Consider the following 21816-nt stretch of genomic DNA (forward strand, 5'->3'; position numbering starts at 1 on the left):
AATTTAGAACCGAAAAACATCAAACAGGTACAGGTAGGTACATCTTAAATTGTTAAAATACAAAAAAATAGAAGCACTTGCTGGGCTTATTTCTGCTAGAATTGACAACCATTAGATCAATTTTGTTTTTTATTAAATTTTTTAACAGTAACTTCAATAGAAATAAGTTATGTATTCTTAGTTTTTTTTTTTAATTTTTTTTAATTCGGTATTTTAAAAACTATTTTCTTAGTTAGCAGTGAAATAAAAACAATTAGTTTTCTTAAAGTTTGTTTGTTTATACATATTTATGATAAGTAACAGATATCTTATGTTGTATTGTTTCTTTATGTAGCTTGACATCAAACATTCCACTTTGTATTTCTTCAGTAAGTATGTATATACGTTTTTAAGTCTGTCTGTAACATCTAAACATTTAACAACATTTTCTTGATGGTTATAGTTATATAACACAAACAACTATTTTAATTTAATTCATTACTATTTTAATTTAATTCATTAGAGTAGTCTGCTTTTTTTAATAATCCCTTACTTTAAAGTTTAACTGCAGTGAAAACATACAATTTTACCTTAATGTGAAGCAACACAAGGAGTCTAACCAACATTTCCTTTAAGGAGAAAATACTTAGCTACCTACATAAATCGTAAGAACAACTTTCAACAGAGTATACAATAATATTTTTGGCAACAAAGTCAAATAGGATATAATATTGCTTACAAAGTATTTCAATAGGTCTCACATTTTTCTGGTTTAAAAACAAAAAATATTCGCACGATTTATTTTTACAATAGTATCCCCAAGACTATTTGCATTAAGTTATTTTAATGTAAAAGAATTTCATTTATCAATATTTTTTTTTGAATCTAGAATTTGAATGAATCATAAAATTCAAATATATTGAATGAATTCCATACATATGTACGTACGTATACAATAGTTGTAGGGATTTGAAGCATATTTTATTGTAGGTACCATGAATCAATATCATCATTCGTAATCTTAAAAATTATTCTCATGTTATGCCAAACTCATTAAATTTAACTATGAGTGACAACAAAATTATTGTTAATTCAACTTTACAAAAAACCCTCCAATTTAAATACAAACACAAACCGCACATTCTCACTCTCACAACTTAAAACTAAGTATACATATTGGCTTTTTATCTAAAGACAAATATGCACATGTAGGTATATGTATATAATGAGTTTTATTCTGACAAAAAAAAAAAAAAACATTTAACAAAACAAATATTTTCATTCTTAAAAAATTACCTGCAGAATGTATCTTGAACAATCACTGTTCACTTCAATAGATTGCATTTTATATTTGTTCACAGAATTGTTTATAATTTGTTTTGTTGTTATTCACAGATTTAAATCAATTAAAATCATTTTCAAGTGCTTTCATAATTTATGTTGTTGTTTTGGTTTTATGTAATATTTAACTCAAGTCTTTATGCACTTTTTTTTACGCAGAGGTCGATTACTAAACAAATCAGGAACAACTAGAATTTTAAAACAACATTGTATTAATAAAATTTGAAGTATTAAACATACATTTATTTCAATCGTTAGTTCTCCTGTTCTCACTTACTTAGGTAGGTTTTTTATTTAGGATTGCTTTACATTCTTCCATTTTAACGAATATTATTTTATTTATAAGAAAGGGAGGTTTATAATTTTTGTTCTTTAACCGCAAGTTATGATTTATTTTCACCCTCTACCGCATTAACAAACTGGAAATCATTTCTTCAAATGAGTCACGTATAAAAAATTACAAACAAAAGTATTTCTACTTTTCTATACATATGTAATGTAGTATAGCAGTCTATGCTAGTGCCAGTGTTGTTATAAAGGGGGCGGCTTTCCATTACCGCAGCACGAATTTGTTTCTGATTTGTTTGTTTACAGTTAGGTAAGGGTTTCAATCTCAATAGAACATGTTTTAAATAATAAGGCGAGGAAACACCTTTAAGTCATAACAAAAAATATTTTTTTTTTTTTTTGGACTTAACCCTACTTTTTTTGTATTTCGTTTTTTGAGCCTAAAACAATTTTTTTTAATTGATAGTAGTCTGGTGAACTAACAATTAGGTATGCAAGGGGAGCATGCTGGCCCCATGCAAACCACCTGCTTGGGATCACTATAGAATTTGGGGTAGGTGCGAGTTTGGTTATATGCAAAGTACTTTTTGCATTTGAGCACTACAAACAAAAAAATCCCCAACAAAAAAATCAAGTAAAGCAACACTGACTAAGAACCAGGGAAAAAATGTAAAAATCAACCATTTTTGCGTATTTTGTATGTGAAAAAGTGAACTTTGAAAATTTATTTAAAATTCCTCGTCCTAAAATTGCTATAATTATTATTTATTTGCACATATCTATCAAATAAAAGGATCAACTTTCAAATATCGCAGCACGAATTTACTCGCGGTTTTTTTTTTTTCGATAGATATGTGCAAATAAATAATAACTATAGCAATTTTAGAGCGAGGAAACATTTATTTCTATTTTTAATTAATTTTTAAAGTTCACTTTTTTACATACAAAACACACAAAAATGGTTGATTTTGACATTTCTTCCGTTTTTTATTCAGTGTTGCCATACTTGTTTTTTTTCTTGGTAATTTCTTTTATTTTAGTGCTCAAATGAAAAAGTACTTTGCATATACCCAAACTCGCACCCACCCCAAATCCTATAGTGATCCCAAGCAGGGGGGCAGCATGCCCCCCTATATACCTGGCTGTTAGTACGCGCGCCGCGCCGTGCTATCAATTAAAAAAACTTGTTTTAGGCTCAAAAAATGCAATACAAAAAAGTAGGGTTAAGTCCGAAAAAGAAAATATTTTTTTTTATGACTTAAAGTTGTTTCCTCGCCCTAATATTTAAAACATGTTCTATTGAGACCCCTACCTAACTGTACAAAAAAATCAGAAGGAAATTTGTGCTGCGGTAATGGAAAGTCGCCCCAATCTTAAGAAACTGCCTAGGTTCAAATAAAACATAATGTTTACATTAAAATATATATACAAAACATACGACATGCAAAAAAAAATATATAACAACACTGATTTATGAATGATATGGAGGTTTTAAACATATTCGCAACTGAAGCAGCAGCAATGAGCAACAGAATAGTGCAAGGGAGGCCAATTCATCGCAAGAAATTTTATTTTAAGAATTTATTCGAGACATAAGCGAAATAAAACAGCAAAAGCAATATCCAGTGTGTTTGGAGGGATATTTATCACATATTTTTCCGTATTGGTTTTTCCTTATATTCCTACGGCTACTCCTAATGCTCCTCCCTCCCTTCCTGCAATAAATGATGCTGGTGTATGATCAATTTTGAAGAGCTAAATTATTAGATTGTTTTTGCTCGCAACTGTGCCGTTCATGAAGCTAAAGCTAACACCCTAGGCCAATGCACAATTACAGGCGCAGGGAGTACAAGGTTTTTTATAACAATAATAATTGGAATTGTTATTTTTCAATGGTTTGATGCTCCACGGATAAAATTTATAATAAAAATGAGGTCACATGTTGGTCAAACTTTACAAGCGGTTTACACTCAGGGACTCAGTACGTACGTTTACGTACACATCTACATACACATTTCTTTTTCCGGATTTTACATGAACATTTTCCTTTAACAAAGAGAAGATAAATTTTTTGTTTCTTATTTTTAGATTGCAGAGGGTTTTTTTGTTAGAAAAAGTTTTAGGCGAAAAAACTAAAGGAATTTATCTAAATGCCCGAAAGTAAATTAAGTACATTTTAATTTTTTTGTCGGAAATCTATTCACTGCACGCACTTTGCTCGTTTCTTTCTTTTTTTCGTAGTTCGTCCGTTTATTTTCCCTTGATTTGGTTGTCTCAACGACGACGACATCGACGACGGAACGAAGTACCGACATTAATAAAAAAAAATTGAAAACTTATGACACGACGCTTTCATTCATGATTTTTGTTTTAGTTCCATGTGAGATAATGCATTTAAATAACTGAAATCTGGGTTATTCGATTACTAATTTGTTTATTAAGAGAAAATACCAAACACTTATTGAATAATTTTAGAAGCAACAGATAAAATTTACTTTGTAAAAAGACTCGTCGAGCCAAGTCAGGTCATGGCAGCCATGTTTCTTATCTTTTTAGTACAATTGATATAATTAATATTTGCATTTAGTACTAAATACAATTTTTTAGAACAAAAGTAACAAATGGAATAGAGAATCAAATAACTAGTACAGGCATGATCAAAGTTGTTATACCTTAGCCCCCGTACGCAGAGAAATATTATTTAAGGTAGGATCACATCACACTCGATGCAACTCCCTGAATTTTTCCGCTGTGAAGCGCATTAATTTGCTATTTTGTTTTGAAGTACCATTCGGTGATGCGCGCATTATTACGCGAAGACTTTTCGATAGTTTAAGTCTGTGCATTATTTTGACCTATATCTTTTATTTCTAATTTCGTTGCTCGTACGGTGTTATCAACCCACGATTGCCGCATTGGTTATCTGTGACCAAGTTTGATAATTATATTTCACTTGGTCATATGGTCATTTTTTATTTCATTTGGTCATATTTTGCGGAAACTACAAAAGATGTTCGACAATTTGAGTAACGAAAACGTTCTTTTAACATACTCACTTGGCTTAACAGAAATAACGGTTTAACTCATTTAAGCAACTGTAAATAATAACTTTATTAACAATATAAACTCTTGATCTGAATTGGACTTAAGGAACAGAGAGAATTATCTACGCATTACACAAGCTGTAGAAATTCTCAAAATCGAACCTTACTACTTTTAATAAAATTATTGAAAACAAGTATATACTGTGATCTCATGTTTAAACGCTTGTTTTTATATTTTGTCATCTTTATTTGTGTTAATTTTATTTAATTAAGTGTTTTAGGGATTTTCTGAGTATATTTCTAAATAAATAAAATAAATTGGGAGACGCAACAGTCCGTTGGGAACCAGGGCCTAGTGACTTACAACTCTCAACCATTCCTTTGTGCGAGTACTGTTGTCAGGAATGGAAGGGACCTACAATTTTAGACCAACCGAACGGCAAATTTGAGAAAGCACTTTTTCAAAAAAAATTTTTTTAAATTAACGTGGCACAGGCAGGAATTGAACCCAAGACCCCTTGCAAGACAGTCTATTTCTAAGCATTCAATTATACGTTGTTTCCTATACCCCATTCTACTTTGTTGTATGTGTCGGAATTTAATAATCTTATAATATTTTGCTGTTGCTTAATAAGAGTGATATCGTCAGTGAAACAATTAAGAATTATTTAGATTAGAAGGTATAGACAGAAGATCATTTATAATTATAAAATTGAGAAAGAATGGCGAAGACAAAATGGAGCCCTAAGGCACACCAGCATTTATATTGTTGGATCTGTCCAAAACATCTTCCATTAAAAAGGTCGAAAGAATACCGAGAAGTCATAAGATCACCAGTTGACCTATTGCTACGAAATCCGTATTGCCAGTCATTAAGAAGATTTTGTTCCTAAAGATATTTTATAACCTGACCTTGGAAAGAAGAAAAGTTAGCTATCGGTCGATAATTTTGAACAAATGTTGTTTTCCAACTACTCGGAACGAGTCCAGAAGAATAGGATAAATGGAAAAGCTTAAGCAGGGGTTTTGCCAGCGAACAAGAACACCTCTTCAAAATAATATTGGGGACATTTTTTTTATTTTGTAATGACTTCACAATTCAGAGTAGTATTGTAATATTCGTGGGCTAAGAGCGAATTTTTTGTTGGCATACCATCCTACTGTTTTATACAGGTCAGCTGTTTTGGCAATAAATGAAACCCAAGTAGGTGAAGATTCCGATCCTACTGTATATTGTATTCATGAGTAAGGCCTGTTGGCTTTATTCTTTTCCACCATGGCCTCGCCATATACATTAGGAATGATGTTGCTTATCAGCTCTTACCTCAATATGGTCTTTTCACAAAATCCTTTTTAATTATATGTATGTGGTTTAAATTATCGGTAAATAAGCAAATTATTCACTACTGCTTCCTTTATCGAATCCTTAATTTAGACAGAGTATCAACTTCTCGTGTATTTGATGCTTTGTCTGATTCCATCCAAATAATTGTTTCGTCCTTTCCTACTGAAATTGTTGTTACGGGCGATTTCAATGTACACAATTCTTCAAGGCTTCAACATTCAGGCCAGACAACACCCGATGGTGTGTTTGCTGAAATCTTCGCTGAGTTGAACCATCTAACTCAGCTGGTCAACGATCCCACCCGAATATCGGACGTTTCATACCTCTGACAATCAAAATTTTTTTTTTTCAAAAAGTTCCATAGCAAGGCAATAAAATAGCTACAATTTATCTTCTTTGGAGAATTGTAGCAACCATATAATTCGCCTAGCTTGGGTTATATGGAACCTCGATTTATTCGAGAAAATATGCGTCAAGACAAGGTGTATTGGTCATTTTCTGATGAGCCCAAATTATACACCGGGGTGAAACGCATATATGAACACTTATCCTGTCTTTATTTTAAATCATATTTATTAAAAAACACTCCTTTTGTTAGTTCTTTAGAGGAAGCTAATATGTTTGCTAGGCAGTTCGCCACCAATTCTATGGTATCAATCTTTTTTCGCACTCGTACTGTGGCAAGAGTCCTTAGAGATCTAAACTCACCATCTGCTAGTCCGAATGGTATCCCTGCTATTGTTCTGAAGAGGTGTTCTTCATCCCTGGCAAAACCAACGTGAAGCTTTTTCATCCGTCCCACTCCTCAGGTCTCGTTCCAAGAGAATGGAAAACTGCATTTGTCCAACCCATTCCCAAAAAAGGCGAATCTTTCTCACCATCTAATTACCGACCGATTGCACTTACGGCCCTTCCTTCCAATTTCATGGAAACGCTGATTAATTATTAGCTCAAGAAGTATCTCGAAGATCGAAAGCTTCGTAATGACTGAAAATACGGTTCATCTCATCGAACAGTTGAGCAAATCCTTACATCGTTTTGGAGAAAGTATATTATTATTGTACTTGATATTTCAAAAGCATTTAATAGGGTTTGGGATCAGACTCTCTTATCGAAAATGCGTGCTTTCGGTTTTCATGAATCCCTTCTTCATTAGATTAGTAATTACCTGGTGTACCCCAGAGCCCTGTTTTATCTAATACACAATTTCTCATTTGTATTAATGATCTTCTGTCTGCAACTTATAATCCAATACATTGTTTCGCTGACGATAGTACTCTTAGATTTTCATATTCGTTTTCAGACTCACATCCCTCTTCTTCGAATGTGAACGACAAAATATGATAAGCTCATTAAATTCCAACTTAACAGCATTGTACAATGGGTGTTAAAAAACCGAATTTAATGCTTCGAAATCCCAATGGTGTCGTGTATCGTTAAAGCGAGATATACCTTCTTGCCATTATCCATGGACGGCACTTGCATCAATGAGACTGAACATCTCGATATTCTCGGTATGTGTGTCACCTCACCTCACCACCTCTTGTGGAACGATAACATACGCGATGTCACCAAAAATGCCGCAAGGTGTTTGGGTTTCCTGAAGCGATGCAAGAAATGTTTCGCACCTTCTGATATGGCTATTATCTACAAGACTTATATACGTCCAAAGCTTGAGTATAACTCCCATCTCTGGGTTGGTGCTCCTGCAACTTACTTAAGCCTCTTGGATAGTATTGAACGTAGAGCATTTAAATTGATAGGTGATAATTTCATCATAAGTACATTTACTTCGCTTGAACATCGTCATAAGATTTCTTGTCTCACCCTCTTTTACCGTTATTTTAACGGTTTATGCTCTAGTCTAGCCACCATTCCTCCCCTTAAGAAGTTTAACCGTAATACTGGCGCTTCTAGGAATGCTCATCAGTATACCCTCGAGTCCAACTTCGGCGGTATTGTCAAATACAGAGATTCGTTCTTTAGCCGTACTACGCGAATGTGGAATATCTTACCACACTCTGTCTTTCCTAGTCATTGCAATATTCACGAATTCAAAACCAATGTGCACCCTCTCTCCTCTTCCTAATGATAGATATTTTATTTTATTGGCAAAGAGAAAGTTACAGAGTTTACAATAATTTTAAGTCATTGCACATATGATATCAAATTATATCTTACTACTGAAAAATAATAATTAGTTTCTAAACGGAACGTGTAATATCCTAATATTGTAGTTTGAAGGAAAACATTGCAAAGTAAAAATCTTCATTCGAATTTTGTTTATAACTATATCATAGATAGGTTATGCTTAAATTTAATAGAAATTAATTTTCGATGATTTATTTTACCAGTGAAAAAAAACTTATAATTAAATAAATAGATAAATAAATACACAAGTGAAATAAGTAAATATATAAATAAATAAAGAAATAGATTAATAAATAAACAAATAAATAAATAAATAATTAAGTATATAAACAAATAAATACATACACAAATAAATAAATATAAATTAGTAAACGAGAAAAAATTTATAAATTAATAATTAGACAATAAAAAGAATATATAATTAGATACATTAATTAATAAATAAACAGAAAGTACATTTTTTGATTCATAAATAAACAATATAAAAATATAATAAATGCACAAGATAATAAATAATACAAATGTTCATAACAAGATGTATGAGAATACAAGACAAAAAAAAATTATTTGATAATTTGTTAAATTAGGTTTCTAATTAAACAGTTTTCACTCAATACACATTTTCTACAAAAATTTTGATTGAGAATTTCAATTTGTTGGTCTATTTTAAATACGTTTGTTGTCTCTGAATGCAAGGCTTGGGTTAAGAAATGCCATTGGAGCTTGAGCATCATTTTTAAAATTTTGTTTTGAAGAATTTGCAATTTTTTAATATGCATTATAGCACAATTACCCCATACGGGCGATCCATATAAGAGTATTGCTTGAAAAACGACTTTAAAAATAATAAGTTTATTGTGTTTGCTAAGTAATGACCTTCGGTTAATAAGCGGATATAACATTTTTATACCGAAATTTATTTTATTTGCTGTCATTTGTGTGTGTTCCTTTAAGGTCAACTTCTTATCTAAGTAAATACCTAAATACTTGACAGAGTTGACCCAAGGTATATCACAGTTATTAAAGTTAATAATACGTCTGGATAAAAAACAATCCTTTCTTTTTCTGGTGAAAAAGATAGCTTGACTTTTACCAGCATTAATTTTAATTTTCCAGTGTTTATAATACTCGAAAATAATTTCTAAGCCAGTTTGAATATTATTTATAATATTGTCAGGATCTTCATCGGATGAGAATATCGCAATGTCATCTGCATACATGCCAAATTCACAATTTTACAAGACTGGAAAATCGGAGACAAAAATATTGAACAAAGTAGGAGATAAAACTGATCCTTGAGGAACGCCAGCAGGAATAGTTTTCGAGACTGAGTTTTTTCCATGAAGTGAAACTGTAAATTTTCTATCACTTAAGAAACTTTGTATAAGTTTTATTGAAAAGGTTGGACATTCATTTATAACAAGTTTGTGTATGAGTGCATTATGCCAAACAGTGTCAAAAGCTTTTTCAACATATAGTAAAACTAATCCTGTTGATTTTTTTTCTCTAAATTTTTCTTTTATGTGTCTACAGATTCTTTAAACCTGGTGCGACGTGTAATGTTCTTTTCGGAAACCAAATTGCTGTATTGGAATGATATTTTTTTCGTTCAAAAAAGATTCTAGTTTGCAGCGAATTAATTTTTCAAAAATCTTACTTATATTACTTAGTAGGCTTATTGGCCTATAACTTAGTGGATCATTTCGGGGTTTTCCAAATTTCAGTATCGGAACTACTTTTGCCATCTTCCATTTTAGAGGAAAATATTGACTTTTGCTCACACTGTGCCTCTGCATGATAAGGGTAGTAATATCCCCTCGAGTGTGTGCTTATTATAAAAAAAATATTGGGGACACCATCCGGACCATCGGATTTATATACATATGCTGAAATCTTTTAGGACTCTCACCCCATTATGAATTTGTAAAAATATTGGTCCCATGAAATTATAACCGGGGTCAGGTAAGTTAAAATTTTCGGCGAACTGGATGGAACAAAATCAAAAATACTAATTTCGGAGTGTCAAAATCAGCTGTTTTGCGTTAAAATAAAAGCTCGTTTTTCATTTTTCGATTTAGTTCTATTTGTTTTTGTCTTTAAAAATGAATAATATTGCCGTTGCAATGTTTGCAATATATGAAGAAAATACAGGAAGACGACGAATACTAAAAATCCAGTGCAAAATTTTAAGGGTAACATAATATGTGTTGGTAACATATTTTAAACATTCCACTGCTTACAAAGAAAATTTATTTGCATATTAAAAAAAAAACATTGGGGTGAATAAGGCAGCATTTATACATACATATACACTTCAGCATTTCAGAAAGTAGTTAGCTTCATACTACGATCAGACGATCAGAGGTTCATCATAAGTGCATATGTTAGTTGTTAGTAAGATAAGAATACAATTAAAGCCTAACACACGCCAAAATACAAAACATAATTAACATTTAACATGAATTAATACAGAACAACAAAAGATAAAATAAGGACTTTTACGATAGTGGAGCACTGGTTCTAAACAATGACTTTAATCCCACTGTTGGGTTAATCCGCTTGGCTCTTGAAGATTTTGAATCTCTTTGTAAGAAAAGACAACCAAATGCAATTTAGAACAAGTGATTCTTTATTTATTAATTCAGTTTAAAGAAGATTAAAATTCCTGAAATATATTGTTACGCTTTTAAACTAATTAGAATATGATTTAATAATTAACTTACTTTATGGTTTAGAAACCAAAGGATTAAAACCCAAATTGAAGATTATTAATCAGACAAAGTATAATCAGTTTGGATTGAAGTTGTAAGATTAAGTTATAAGTAATTCAAGAAATCGAAAATAAGATGAAAATGACAATTATATATGTATGCAAGATTAAGTTATAAGTAATTCAGCACATTTAGAAAAAAGGGTATAGGGTGGTATAAGAAAGTTTTAAATAAAATGTAGTAGAATAAGTTACAGGGTGTTGACAGTGGCGGTAACACCCACCTTATTTAAATTTAAATCTATCGATAAACAGTTTAAGTTATAAAAATGCTCATTCGACTTAAAGCTTCATTCTTCTTATAGTTAGTTTTATGAAAGTCAATGTGTATAAAATTAAAAGAACGTAGGTGACGAGTTCCGCCTCGGTAATTCAAATGTACACAAGATAGCAAATAAGGTGCATCAATTTCACCGTTAATTAGTTGATGAAGGAATATTAAATCATTATTAACACGCCTTTGGTGGAGAGACTGCAATGGAAGAAGCTGAATGCGATGTTCAGATTAAAAAGAAAAAACTAATCGAGAGTGTCCTCGTCTCCGTCCCTTTGAAACCTCTTACTCTCATTTTTTATAGCGTGTTGAATTCGTATCGGTGTACACATGTTTTCACCTCGAAGAGCAGAGAGAGAGAAAAAACTTCAGTTGAGAGTGAAGTATTGAGGCATTTGACATTTCTATCTCTCTCTTGTTTTCACAAACTAATTCTACCAAACAATATTCGTTTGTCAATAAATTACGGTAAACGTTATAACGGTAGATCGTGGTGAATTTGTTTTTCCCTTCTCTTTTTATGAGTTACAGATAGATGGCATTAACAACCAAAATAAGAAAAGATGTGTTCAGAAAAAGTGTAACAAGGTTAAGGTTTTTTAGAATAGACTTTATTTGTACATATGAACGAGTACATGTTTTTTATAAATGTATGTTATGTTTTTTTTAATAGTAATACCTTAACTTATAACTTAACTACTTTATGATCTAAGATATACTGCATTGAATTATTTTACATTGAATTATAAAAGGCGGAAATAATAAAGATCTACAATCTACAATTTACTGGGAATATTTATATAATCCTGCAATTGCGGTATAAATATTTTCTGGTTTCTATTTGTCATGAATTATAATAATTCAGGTATGGTATTTTATATAAATATTCCCAGTAAATTGTAGATTGTAGAGCTTTATTATTTCAGCTTTTTTGTACACCAAAAATAAATAAATAATAATTACTTGAACACAGCACTTTCTATGTTTATAGTTATTCAGGTTTAGCCCTTAATTTAGATTTGCATTTATTTATTAATAGCCTAAAAGTTTAGCAAACATCTATGAATAAGCCACAATGCACTTTCAGAAAAAATGTAGCTAGAACTTTTCCTCACAGATTTGTCCTTGTCGCTATATAACTGAAAGATGAGATATAAAAAGTTAGAATTGGAAAACTTATAAAAATGATACATAAGACTTAAATTTTGGTTGAAGAAGAAATTTGTATTTTCTTTTCACAAAACCACTGACCTAGCGAGAATACAAATTTTGTTTGCTTTTGTACAAAATTTCTTTTCGGCTTATCTAGTTAAGCTTTTAAAAGCAACACACTCTCTTAGTGGAAAGAAGTAAGAATAGCTCCTCACCAATTCACAAATCTTATGCAATGAAAATTGGCAACAGAAGTAACAAGTTGATGGTCTTTTTATTTAGTCTCTTCTTAAATCACTTATTTTCAGCAATTTGGAAATATCATGAGTAATGTAAAAAAAAAAACAAAGAGTACACACAAATAAAATAGGAATAGGAAAAAGAGATGAATATATAAACATGTTTTCAATGTTCCCGCGTTGTTTTATTTTCCTGATCCATGTTTACATTCTGCAACTCTCGTTTTCAATGTTCCTGCAACTGTTGCATCGACAAAGTTAAGTCGATAAACTCTGAAAATTGAAACAAATCTGAGTTTTTTTTCAACGGTCTGAGCGAAAATTATACGCAACTAAAAATAAAAAAAATAGTTACAGAGTTTTACGTTTCTAGGTCCTAATTCTCATTGGACTGTTAAACCACCCTAATTTATTTTACTTACTTAAAAAACTGGATTCAAATAACTAACTAATATTTCTCTAAACGCGTAATTTAACAATGTTTCTAAATCTTCATTGTTCTGGCACTAAAGGGTCTTCCCAAGGGCAAAGCGAATGAAATTATGTTGAATTGATTCAATACGTTTTCTATAAATTTCGTAATAAGGAGTCCATACTTGCGATGCATAGTCAAGATAAGGACTATGGCAATTGTACAAAGAAAGAGTAACATAGGGATCATTGAACTCCTTTGCCCAGCATTTTATAAAACCTAGCATAGAACTTGCCTTATTGACAATAAAATTATTGTGATGTATAAATTCTAAGTTGGAAAACATCTAAATCTTTAAATGTGGAGACGCGACAAAGTTTTTGCTGTGATATACAATAATCAAATACAATAACGATTCGTTTTTTAGTAAAAGTTATCGTCTGGCATTTTAAAGGGTCGAGGGAAAGGCTATTTTTCCCACACCAAAATGTGAAACTATCAATATCGGCTTGTAAAAGAATACGATCTTGGGTGGACTTTATAATCTTAAAAATGTTCATGTCATCAGCAAAAGTGAGAACTTCACTTGAGCGTAGACATGACGATACGTCGTTAATAGACAGGATGATCAGAAAAGGGTCAATATGGCATCCCTGAGGGATACCAATTTGAGCAACAAAAGGTTCTGAAAGACAATTTCTAAATTTTACCTCATAGGATCTGTTTTCAAGGTATAATTTGATCCAATCTAAGAAAAATAGTGAAAACCAAGAGCTTTAAGTTTAAATAAAATAATTGCGTGGCTAAGTTGGTCAAAATAAGTGAACTTAAACAATTTGAACTGTTGAGCTCAGACAAAAAGAAAAAAAAAATAATTTGCAAAATAAAGTAAACTTAAATGTGAGTAGAGGTGTGAGAGATAAAACAAAAAAGTCAAAGAATTCAAAAGCCCATTGAACCAAAGACAAATTCACAGAAAGGCAATTACCATCATAAAATCATTTACGTCACTTGAACATCGTCGAAATGTTTCTTGTCTCACCCTCTTTTACCGTTATTTTAATGGTTTGTGCTCTAGAGAAATAGCCAGCTGCATTCCTCCCCTTAAACAGTTCAACCGTGATACTCGCGCTTCTAGGAATGCTCATCAATATACACTCGACCCCAACTTCGGTCGTACTGTCAAGTACAGAGATTCGTTCTTTAGCCGTACTATGCGAATGTGGAATGCCTTGCCACACTCTGTCTTTCCCAGCTATTGCAATATTCAGGAATTCAAAGTCAATGTGCACCGACATCTTCTTTCAAACCCTCTCTCCCTTTCCTAGTGCTCACACTGTGTCTACATAATAAGGGTAATATATCCCTTTGAGTGTGCGCTTATTATAAAAAAAAAATTGCTAAGCACATCTCCTGCTTTAAATCGCCTGTCTCTGAAACAAAGTAATTTGTCTCCATCTTTCTCTCACTCAAAAGAAGTAAAAGCTAATAAGAATGCAAAATCTACGGTACTCTCTGAAAGCGCATTGGGGGAATTATCGTTATCTTTGCCTCATTCTTCTTTTCACTCTTCTCAAATCAAATCAATACAGACACAGAGTGCAGTAAATTGCGTGATCAACTGCAATGATGAGGAAGATGATGCTCACAAGAAAAACAAAAACTTTTCTCTCGCCGTTCTTCCCACCACACCAACTACGGGAACTGTTGATGGGGTTTGTTGTAATGTGATCCTCCTCACCGTTGATGATGTCATCGTAGGTTGTGCTGTTGATGTGAATTTAAACACTGGTGTTTCTACCGAATTCGAATTTCAATCAGTGGATGAAATTGACGATGTTAACAAAAATGCTAAAAATGATATGAATATAAAAATTGCTGCCGCCTCTTATGTGGAAGAAATGCACAATAACGACAAAAAATGTGTATCCCTCAGTATAAATCGCCAAAACTCAAAACGATATGGGACTTAGAGTGTATAATCAACAAATAAAATGGTTTCATTTATCAAGTTTTGAATGTAGCACAACACTAGACTCAATAACTTCCTATACGGCCACAAATACAAATTCAAATCCCTAGTTTTTCCAATGCTACAAATTGTTGACAAAACAAAGAAGAGAATTCGAATTGGAACTGAGATTTATAAATTTTTAAAATTGGCTGCCCACTAAATCTAGTTAATACTATTTTTAGTTCTGATTTTTGGCCTGATGGAGTTAAAATTCGTGCATTTAACCTCAATCCAAGAAACGATTTATAGCTTATTGCAAATAATTATGCTAATGAAGTTGATGATGATGTTGTTGTTGTTGATGCTGATGGCACTCTTATTGATGATGTTGCTGTTGTTGAAGATGATATAACTATTGTTGCTGTTGTTGCTTCTGTCACCGCTGACGTATGCCAAATACCTGTATTTTCTGATGCTGTTCCTGCTGTTGATGAAATTGCTGCTTTCGATTTCGTTCCTGCTACTGGCGTTTCGCACTTTCAAATTTTAGTTATTTATGTATTTGCTACCAAAATGTGGGAGGAATTCGAATTAAATTGAGTCAACTGTATGTATACTTTGCATCTGAAGATTATCATATAATTGTACTTACTGAAACTTGGTTGAGCGAGAATCATCTTACTTATGAATTATTTAATTGTAATCAATTTGTAGTATAGAATTATTGTAAGATAGATGTTCATTTTAAACTGGTTTTGACAGAGGGGGAGGTGTAATTATTGCAGTAAGAAATAATTTTGTTTGTCGTCAAGTTGAACTAATTTCCGATAACAATCCATCAGATTTCGATGTTGATCAGTTGATAGTTAAAATTTATTTAAATAGAAACTTAAACTTATTTGTGAGCGTAAGTTATATTCGATCAGGAAGTTCATTGGACTTAACTATTAACTGTTAATCAGTCCTTAATAACTTAAGTCAAAATGATAATTTTCTGGTTTTAGTAGATTTCAATCTTAGTGATATAAGCTGGGAACCAGATTTGGACGATAAATGAGCCATTTATTTTGAAAGTGGCATAAGTCATTTTTGTTTTAAGTCGATATATTTAAGATATTTGTAATACCGTTAATTACCAATACTTCTCTCGAAGAAATCTCAATAGTTCTCAACTTATTGAGTGCACGTTTTTTAAAAATGAAACGATACCGTTCAGTTGTATTTAGTGTTGCCATTAACTCGATTTTTTGAAAAAGTTACTTATGCCACTTTCAAAATAAACGGCTCAAATATTTAGAATTGTCAGTTATAGATTTTTATAGTCAATTTAACTTGATTCAAGTTAATAACTTTCATAATAATCTAAATCGTATATTAGACTTAATTTTTGTGGATAAAGAGTTCGAAGGTTATATCGATCAGACTGATTTTCCTGCTATAAAAAAACTCAATTCACCATATATGCCTTACTGTAGAGTGTAATTTTTAACTTGTATAAAAGATAAAATTGATGTACTTTTTGTTGTCAATTGCTTGGGATAATACCTTGATTAATTTAAGCCTTGATCATACGTTTGAAAAATTTGCAATGTATCTACATCAAACTTTTGATATGTATATTCCAATTCAATTTTTCAATTCAATTCAAACTTTATTTTCATAACTTACACAGTAAGATACAATGGGCTCATTTGATAGTGCAAGCTTCATTGATAATTCTATTTATAATATTTAAGTGAATGTGTTACAATTTATAATAAAAGATATTAAATGTAAAAATGACAAATAAATATATTTATAACTATTAATACAACATATGTAATTATTTTATTTTTATTTTTTTATTCCTAAAATGTTAAATCCAATTCAAACCCACTCTGGTTTAATAGAAGATTATCTAATCTGAAAATAGGAAAAATAAAGCATATAAAGCTTATAAAACAACAAAAGATAATCTGTCCCTTAAGCAGAAATACATTCAATGCCACCTTGAATATGACTGTCTCAATAGTTTTCTTTTTAATAATTTTATTCTGTCTACTGAGTCAAAAATTAGAAAAGATTCGAAACACTTCTGGAAATCTATAAATATGAAAAGAAAGTCTTTAGGGATTCCAAACTGTATGAAGTACTCCAATTGTGTATCTAGTGATATGAACGTTAAATGCGATTTATTTGCTGATTATTTTAAATCTGTTTATTTGGCTTCTGCTCCTTGTGAATCCTCTGATTTTTCGTCATCTTATGCTATTGATATTGGAAGTATAGACTTAACTGTTTCTGATGTTCTAACTAGTCTTGATGTAAATAAAAGTGCTGGGCCAGATAACATAGCCAATATTGCACTAAAAAACTACGCTGCTTCTTTGGCATTACCGCTAAGCTTGATTTTCAATCAGTCTTTAAAAAGTGGCCAGTCTCTTATATAACTCCAATATTTAAGTCTGGCTCGAAGCAAAATGTGACCAATTATATCCCTATTTGCAAATTATCAGTGATCCCAAAAATGTTCGAAATGCTTGTCTGTAAAAAATTATATCTTTTTTGTTAAGGATTTAATATCCGAATACCAACATGGTTTTATTTCTGGAAGATCTACTGCTACAAACCTTTCATTGCTATGCGATTCTGTACTTTGCAGGTTCGAAAATGGTTTACAGGCTGATATTATCTTTACAGATTTTGCAAAAGATTTTGATAGAGTTAATCATAATATACTAATTTTTAAGCTATCAAAACTTGGTTTCCATTCTAATTTTATAAAATGGATTTCTTCCTATTTAAAAAATCGGGTTCAATTTGTAAAATTGGGAAATTATAAATCCAAAATGTAACTTCAGGTGTTTTGCAAGGAAGTCATATTGGCCCTTTGTTATTTATCCTTTTTATAAATAACATTTCGGTAAATTTTATATATTCGAAGTATCTTATGTATGCCGATGATGGCAAGATTTTCCGGCTCATAAAATCTTCTACAGACTTTCTGTATCTACAAGAGGATATCCAAAAACTGGCCAAATGGTGTGAATGTAACAAGTTGTTCCTGAATGTTGCCAAATGTCAGAGGCTTACATGCCATAGAAAAAAAAACACCTATCATATTTGATTATACTATCAACAATACGAGTTTAGATAGGGTTACTGCAAAAAAGGATTTGGGAGTTATGTGTTCAATATTAAATTTAACTTAATTTACTTTAAATTTGGCATCAAATAGTATCTATTACTTTCTTCAAAACTCCCACAAGTTTTATGTTCCAATTACGATCCATTCACCTGTCCTTTCATCCAATTTTCCATTCCTCTTCATTTTTCTTTCTTTAACTTCAGTTGAGATTCTACCGTCAACCAGGCAAGAAGCACTTTATAAAATAAACTCTAATTTTTAATAAATATTTCTTAGACATTATATTTTTTTCTATTTCTTTTCTTTGGAATTGCTTCTCTTGAAGCACACTTTAGCTTTGCTTCATCGAGCTATCGAACATTGGTCCTTCGAGCCGGATTCTAATAATAATTATTCAATTTAGAATTAATTAATAATCGTGTACGGGTGGTGTGCGGTTTTTTTTTTTATTAATTTCAATTAAAAGTGAATATTTTATGTATATATAAATATTTTTAAATACTTTTTATTCTTCTCTTTTTCAATTCTCTTGCGTATTGGTTTCTTAAAATATTGAAATGGAAGAAACATTAGACACTCTTTTCATAAAGCAACAGAACTTGATTGATGACTTAATTAATTTTAAAACTAATTTTAGTAAGAGTCCTAAGGAGCGTCTAGCTAAGGCCAGTCATCTTAATGGCCGCCTAGAAATATTAGAAAGTTACATGGTTTCTTTTCGTGAAAATCATATTAAGCTTTCTCTTCTATACAAAGAGAAAAAGAAAGATAAACCGGACACTACATATTTTATTGAAAAACATAATGATGTATTTCAAGACATGTTTTTACACCTTAAGTCCGACATTGTTGATAGAATTAAGGTAATTTCTTCTTCTTTCTTTCCCGAGTTCAATGGCGATTATAAGAACTGGATGCAGTTTCGGGATTTATTTACGGGGATGATTCATAATAAACCGGGTCTAGATAGTGCTAGAAAACTTTTTTATCTTAAAAAATGTGTCTCAGGTGAAGCTGAGAAAATTATACACTCTATTCCATGTTCAGCTGCAAATTATGATTCTGCATGGCAAATGCTTTGCGAAAGGTTTGATAAAAAACGTTTTATTATTGAATCGTATTTAAAAACATTATGTGAACAACCTATTATGCAAAGAGAGTCTTGTGATAGCATAAAGAAACTTCTTTATACTACCAAGGATTGTTTGACTTCAATCCAAAATTTAAAGGTTAAAACCGAATCATGGGATGTTTTAATTATTTGTATTCTTTCTCAAAAACTTGATAGTGTAACCCGCAAAATAGAACTTCTAAATCGAATCAGTCTGGAATAGATTCTGAAGATTATGATCTTCCAAAACTTTCAGAATTTTATGAGTTTTTAGAAGATTCTTTTCGATCATTAGAGGCAATTGACTCTAAACCAGCTTCAATTTTTGATGAAACAAGGGATAAATTTCCAAACAATAAACGAGTAAATTATGTAAAAACGTTTCATGCTTCCAATAATACGAGTTCGTGTCCAAGTTGTAATGAAGCCCATCTTCTTTATCAGTGTACAAACTTTAAATCACTTACTCATGAAAGTAAGATGGATTTTTAAAAATCTAAAAAACTTTGTTTAAACTGCTTGTTGCCAGGACATTCTGCTATAAAATGTCGAAGCAAGTTGACATGCCGAAAATGTAATAAAAGGCACAACACAGTTATGCATATTGAGAATTCAAATCATTCATCAAATGACACTGCTGCGCATCCAATTGCTGGTTCTGGTATCAACCTATTTGGGTTCAAATTCTACTTCGCAAATACTTCTTGCAACAGCAAAAGAAAAAATATCCACTGCTACTGGTGACTTTATTTTTAGAGCCCTCATAGATCAAGGGTCTCAAGTAACGTTCGTTACAGAATATTGTGTTCAAACATTGGGACTCAAGAAAAATCCTATTCATTGTGTTATAGACGGTATTGGCTCAATGACTTCCGATGAGTGTACAAATTTTGTTGAGCTCAAGCTTAATTCGTGCATCAATTCCAAATTTACACTACTTGTAAAGGCTTTGGTTATGACTTCAATAAGTAATTATTTTCCTGTTGCAAAACTTAATTCCTCATTTTATTTCGACATTGGCAACCTAATTTTGGCAGATCCTCAGTTTGCAGAGCCTGGACGCATAGATATACTTCTTGGTGCAGATGTGTTATATGAAATCATTCTTGACGATATTATCAAGACTACTTATGGCCCATTGGTACATCAAACTCAATTAGGTTGGATCCTTTCAGGACCAATTAAAAACTCGAATCCTCAGAACAGAGATGTTCAAAATATTTTGACTTTTCACACTCAGGTGAATATAGACAACACTCTTCGAAAATTCTGGGAACTTGAAGAAGTATCTTCAGAACGTGTGCAAACCACTGAAGAAAAAGCTTGTGAAAAATATTTCCAAGAAACACATTATCTTTCTTCTTCTGGAAGATGTATTGTGAGACTTCCATTTAAGTCAAAAGTCTTAGGCGAAGACTACCCAAATTTTAAAAACTCTAGTCACAATGCTCGAAAAAGATTCGACCATTTGGAACAGAGAACTTTTCCAAAAAATATTAAGCTTAAAAATGAATATTATAAATTTATAAAAGAATACATTGATCTTAACCACATGGAACTCTCATGTAATCTTAATGACCTTTCTGAGTCTGGCAACCTTTTTATTCTTCCGCATCACGGTGTTTGCAAAGAGAGCAGTTCTACCACCAAATTGCGTGTAGTATTTGATGGCTCATCAAAGCCTCCATTTTCTAAGGCACTTAATGAAGAATTACTACCAGGTCCTATTTTACAAAACGACTTATCTTCTGTCATATTACAATGGCGTGCTTTCTTCGTTGTTTTTACTTCGGATATAGAGAAAATGTTTCGAAAAATCCTGATACATCCTGAAGAAACTAAGTTTCAACAAATTATTTGGAGGGATGACCCTGCTAAGCCTCTGCAGTTGTACAAACTTTTTACCGTTACCTATGGTACAACGTGTGCACCATTTTTATCCATACAAGTGCTACAGCAACTAGCTGATGATGAAGCTAGTAAATATCCAATTGGATCTGAGATTCTTAAACGAGATATATATGTGGATGATATTATTTCTGGAGCTGATGACATAAACAAAGCTAAAAAGATTCAATTAGAGCTCCAAAAGATTCTCACATCTGGTGGATTTAAATTAAGAAAGTGGTCTTCAAACTCACCAGAACTTTTATATGATCTACCATCTGAAGATTGTGAAATATCATTTAATTTTGACGGAAATTCCGATTCTTCGATTAAGGCTCTTGGTCTATTCTGGAACCCTCATTGTGATAACTTTTTCTTTAAAATAACACTCCCAATACGAAGTTCGCTTACAAAACGCACTCTATTGTCTGATGCTGCTAAGCTGTTTGATCCACTTGGGTGGTTGGCCCAAGAGGTGGTGCGCTGGCATAGGATGGGATGACCCTCTTCCCCTTCCACTTAAGGATGATTGGGAAAACTATCGTAAATCTCTCTATGGTTAGGAACTTTTACCAGCTCTTTTTCTGATGCCTCAAACTCGGCCTATTCAGCAGTACTTTACTATCGCTGCATAAAGGATGATAACATTTCTATCAATCTAATAACGGTTAAAACTAAGGTTGCCCCAATGAAGCAAGTATCGTTACCACGACTTGAATTATGTGCTGCTGTATTTTTAGCA

General features: G+C 31.8%; 2 protein-coding genes across 12 annotated transcripts in view; one reads left to right on the forward strand and one right to left on the reverse strand.

Annotated features, from left to right (window-relative positions):
- LOC129945731 (unconventional myosin-IXa-like) overlaps positions 1 to 4164 on the reverse strand; it is a 45910-nt gene extending 41746 nt beyond the window's left edge. For 3 of the 11 annotated variants that reach the window (XM_056055612.1, XM_056055601.1, XM_056055611.1), the window contains exons 1-3: positions 3620 to 4097; positions 1598 to 1739; positions 1276 to 1508 (exon numbers count right to left, since the gene is read on the reverse strand). In XM_056055612.1, coding sequence (XP_055911587.1) covers positions 1276 to 1323 — 48 coding nt within the window. In that variant the 5' untranslated portion in view covers positions 1324 to 1508; positions 1598 to 1739; positions 3620 to 4097. Of the gene's footprint in view, positions 1 to 1275; positions 1509 to 1597; positions 1740 to 3258; positions 3278 to 3619 lie in introns of those variants that run through there. The other 8 variants (XM_056055602.1, XM_056055603.1, XM_056055606.1 and 5 more) reach the window with 8 other exon arrangements.
- A 15651-nt stretch (positions 4165 to 19815) lies between these two features.
- On the forward strand, positions 19816 to 21576 carry LOC129945089 (uncharacterized). The gene is made up of 2 exons (XM_056054747.1): positions 19816 to 20596; positions 20720 to 21576. Exons 1-2 carry the CDS (start codon positions 19816 to 19818, stop codon positions 21574 to 21576), a joined length of 1638 nt encoding a protein of 545 aa, XP_055910722.1.
- Positions 21577 to 21816: the final 240 nt, after the last annotated feature.

Source organism: Eupeodes corollae, chromosome 2 (assembly GCF_945859685.1).
Source record: "Eupeodes corollae chromosome 2, idEupCoro1.1, whole genome shotgun sequence".
NCBI lineage: Eukaryota > Metazoa > Arthropoda > Insecta > Diptera > Syrphidae > Eupeodes > Eupeodes corollae.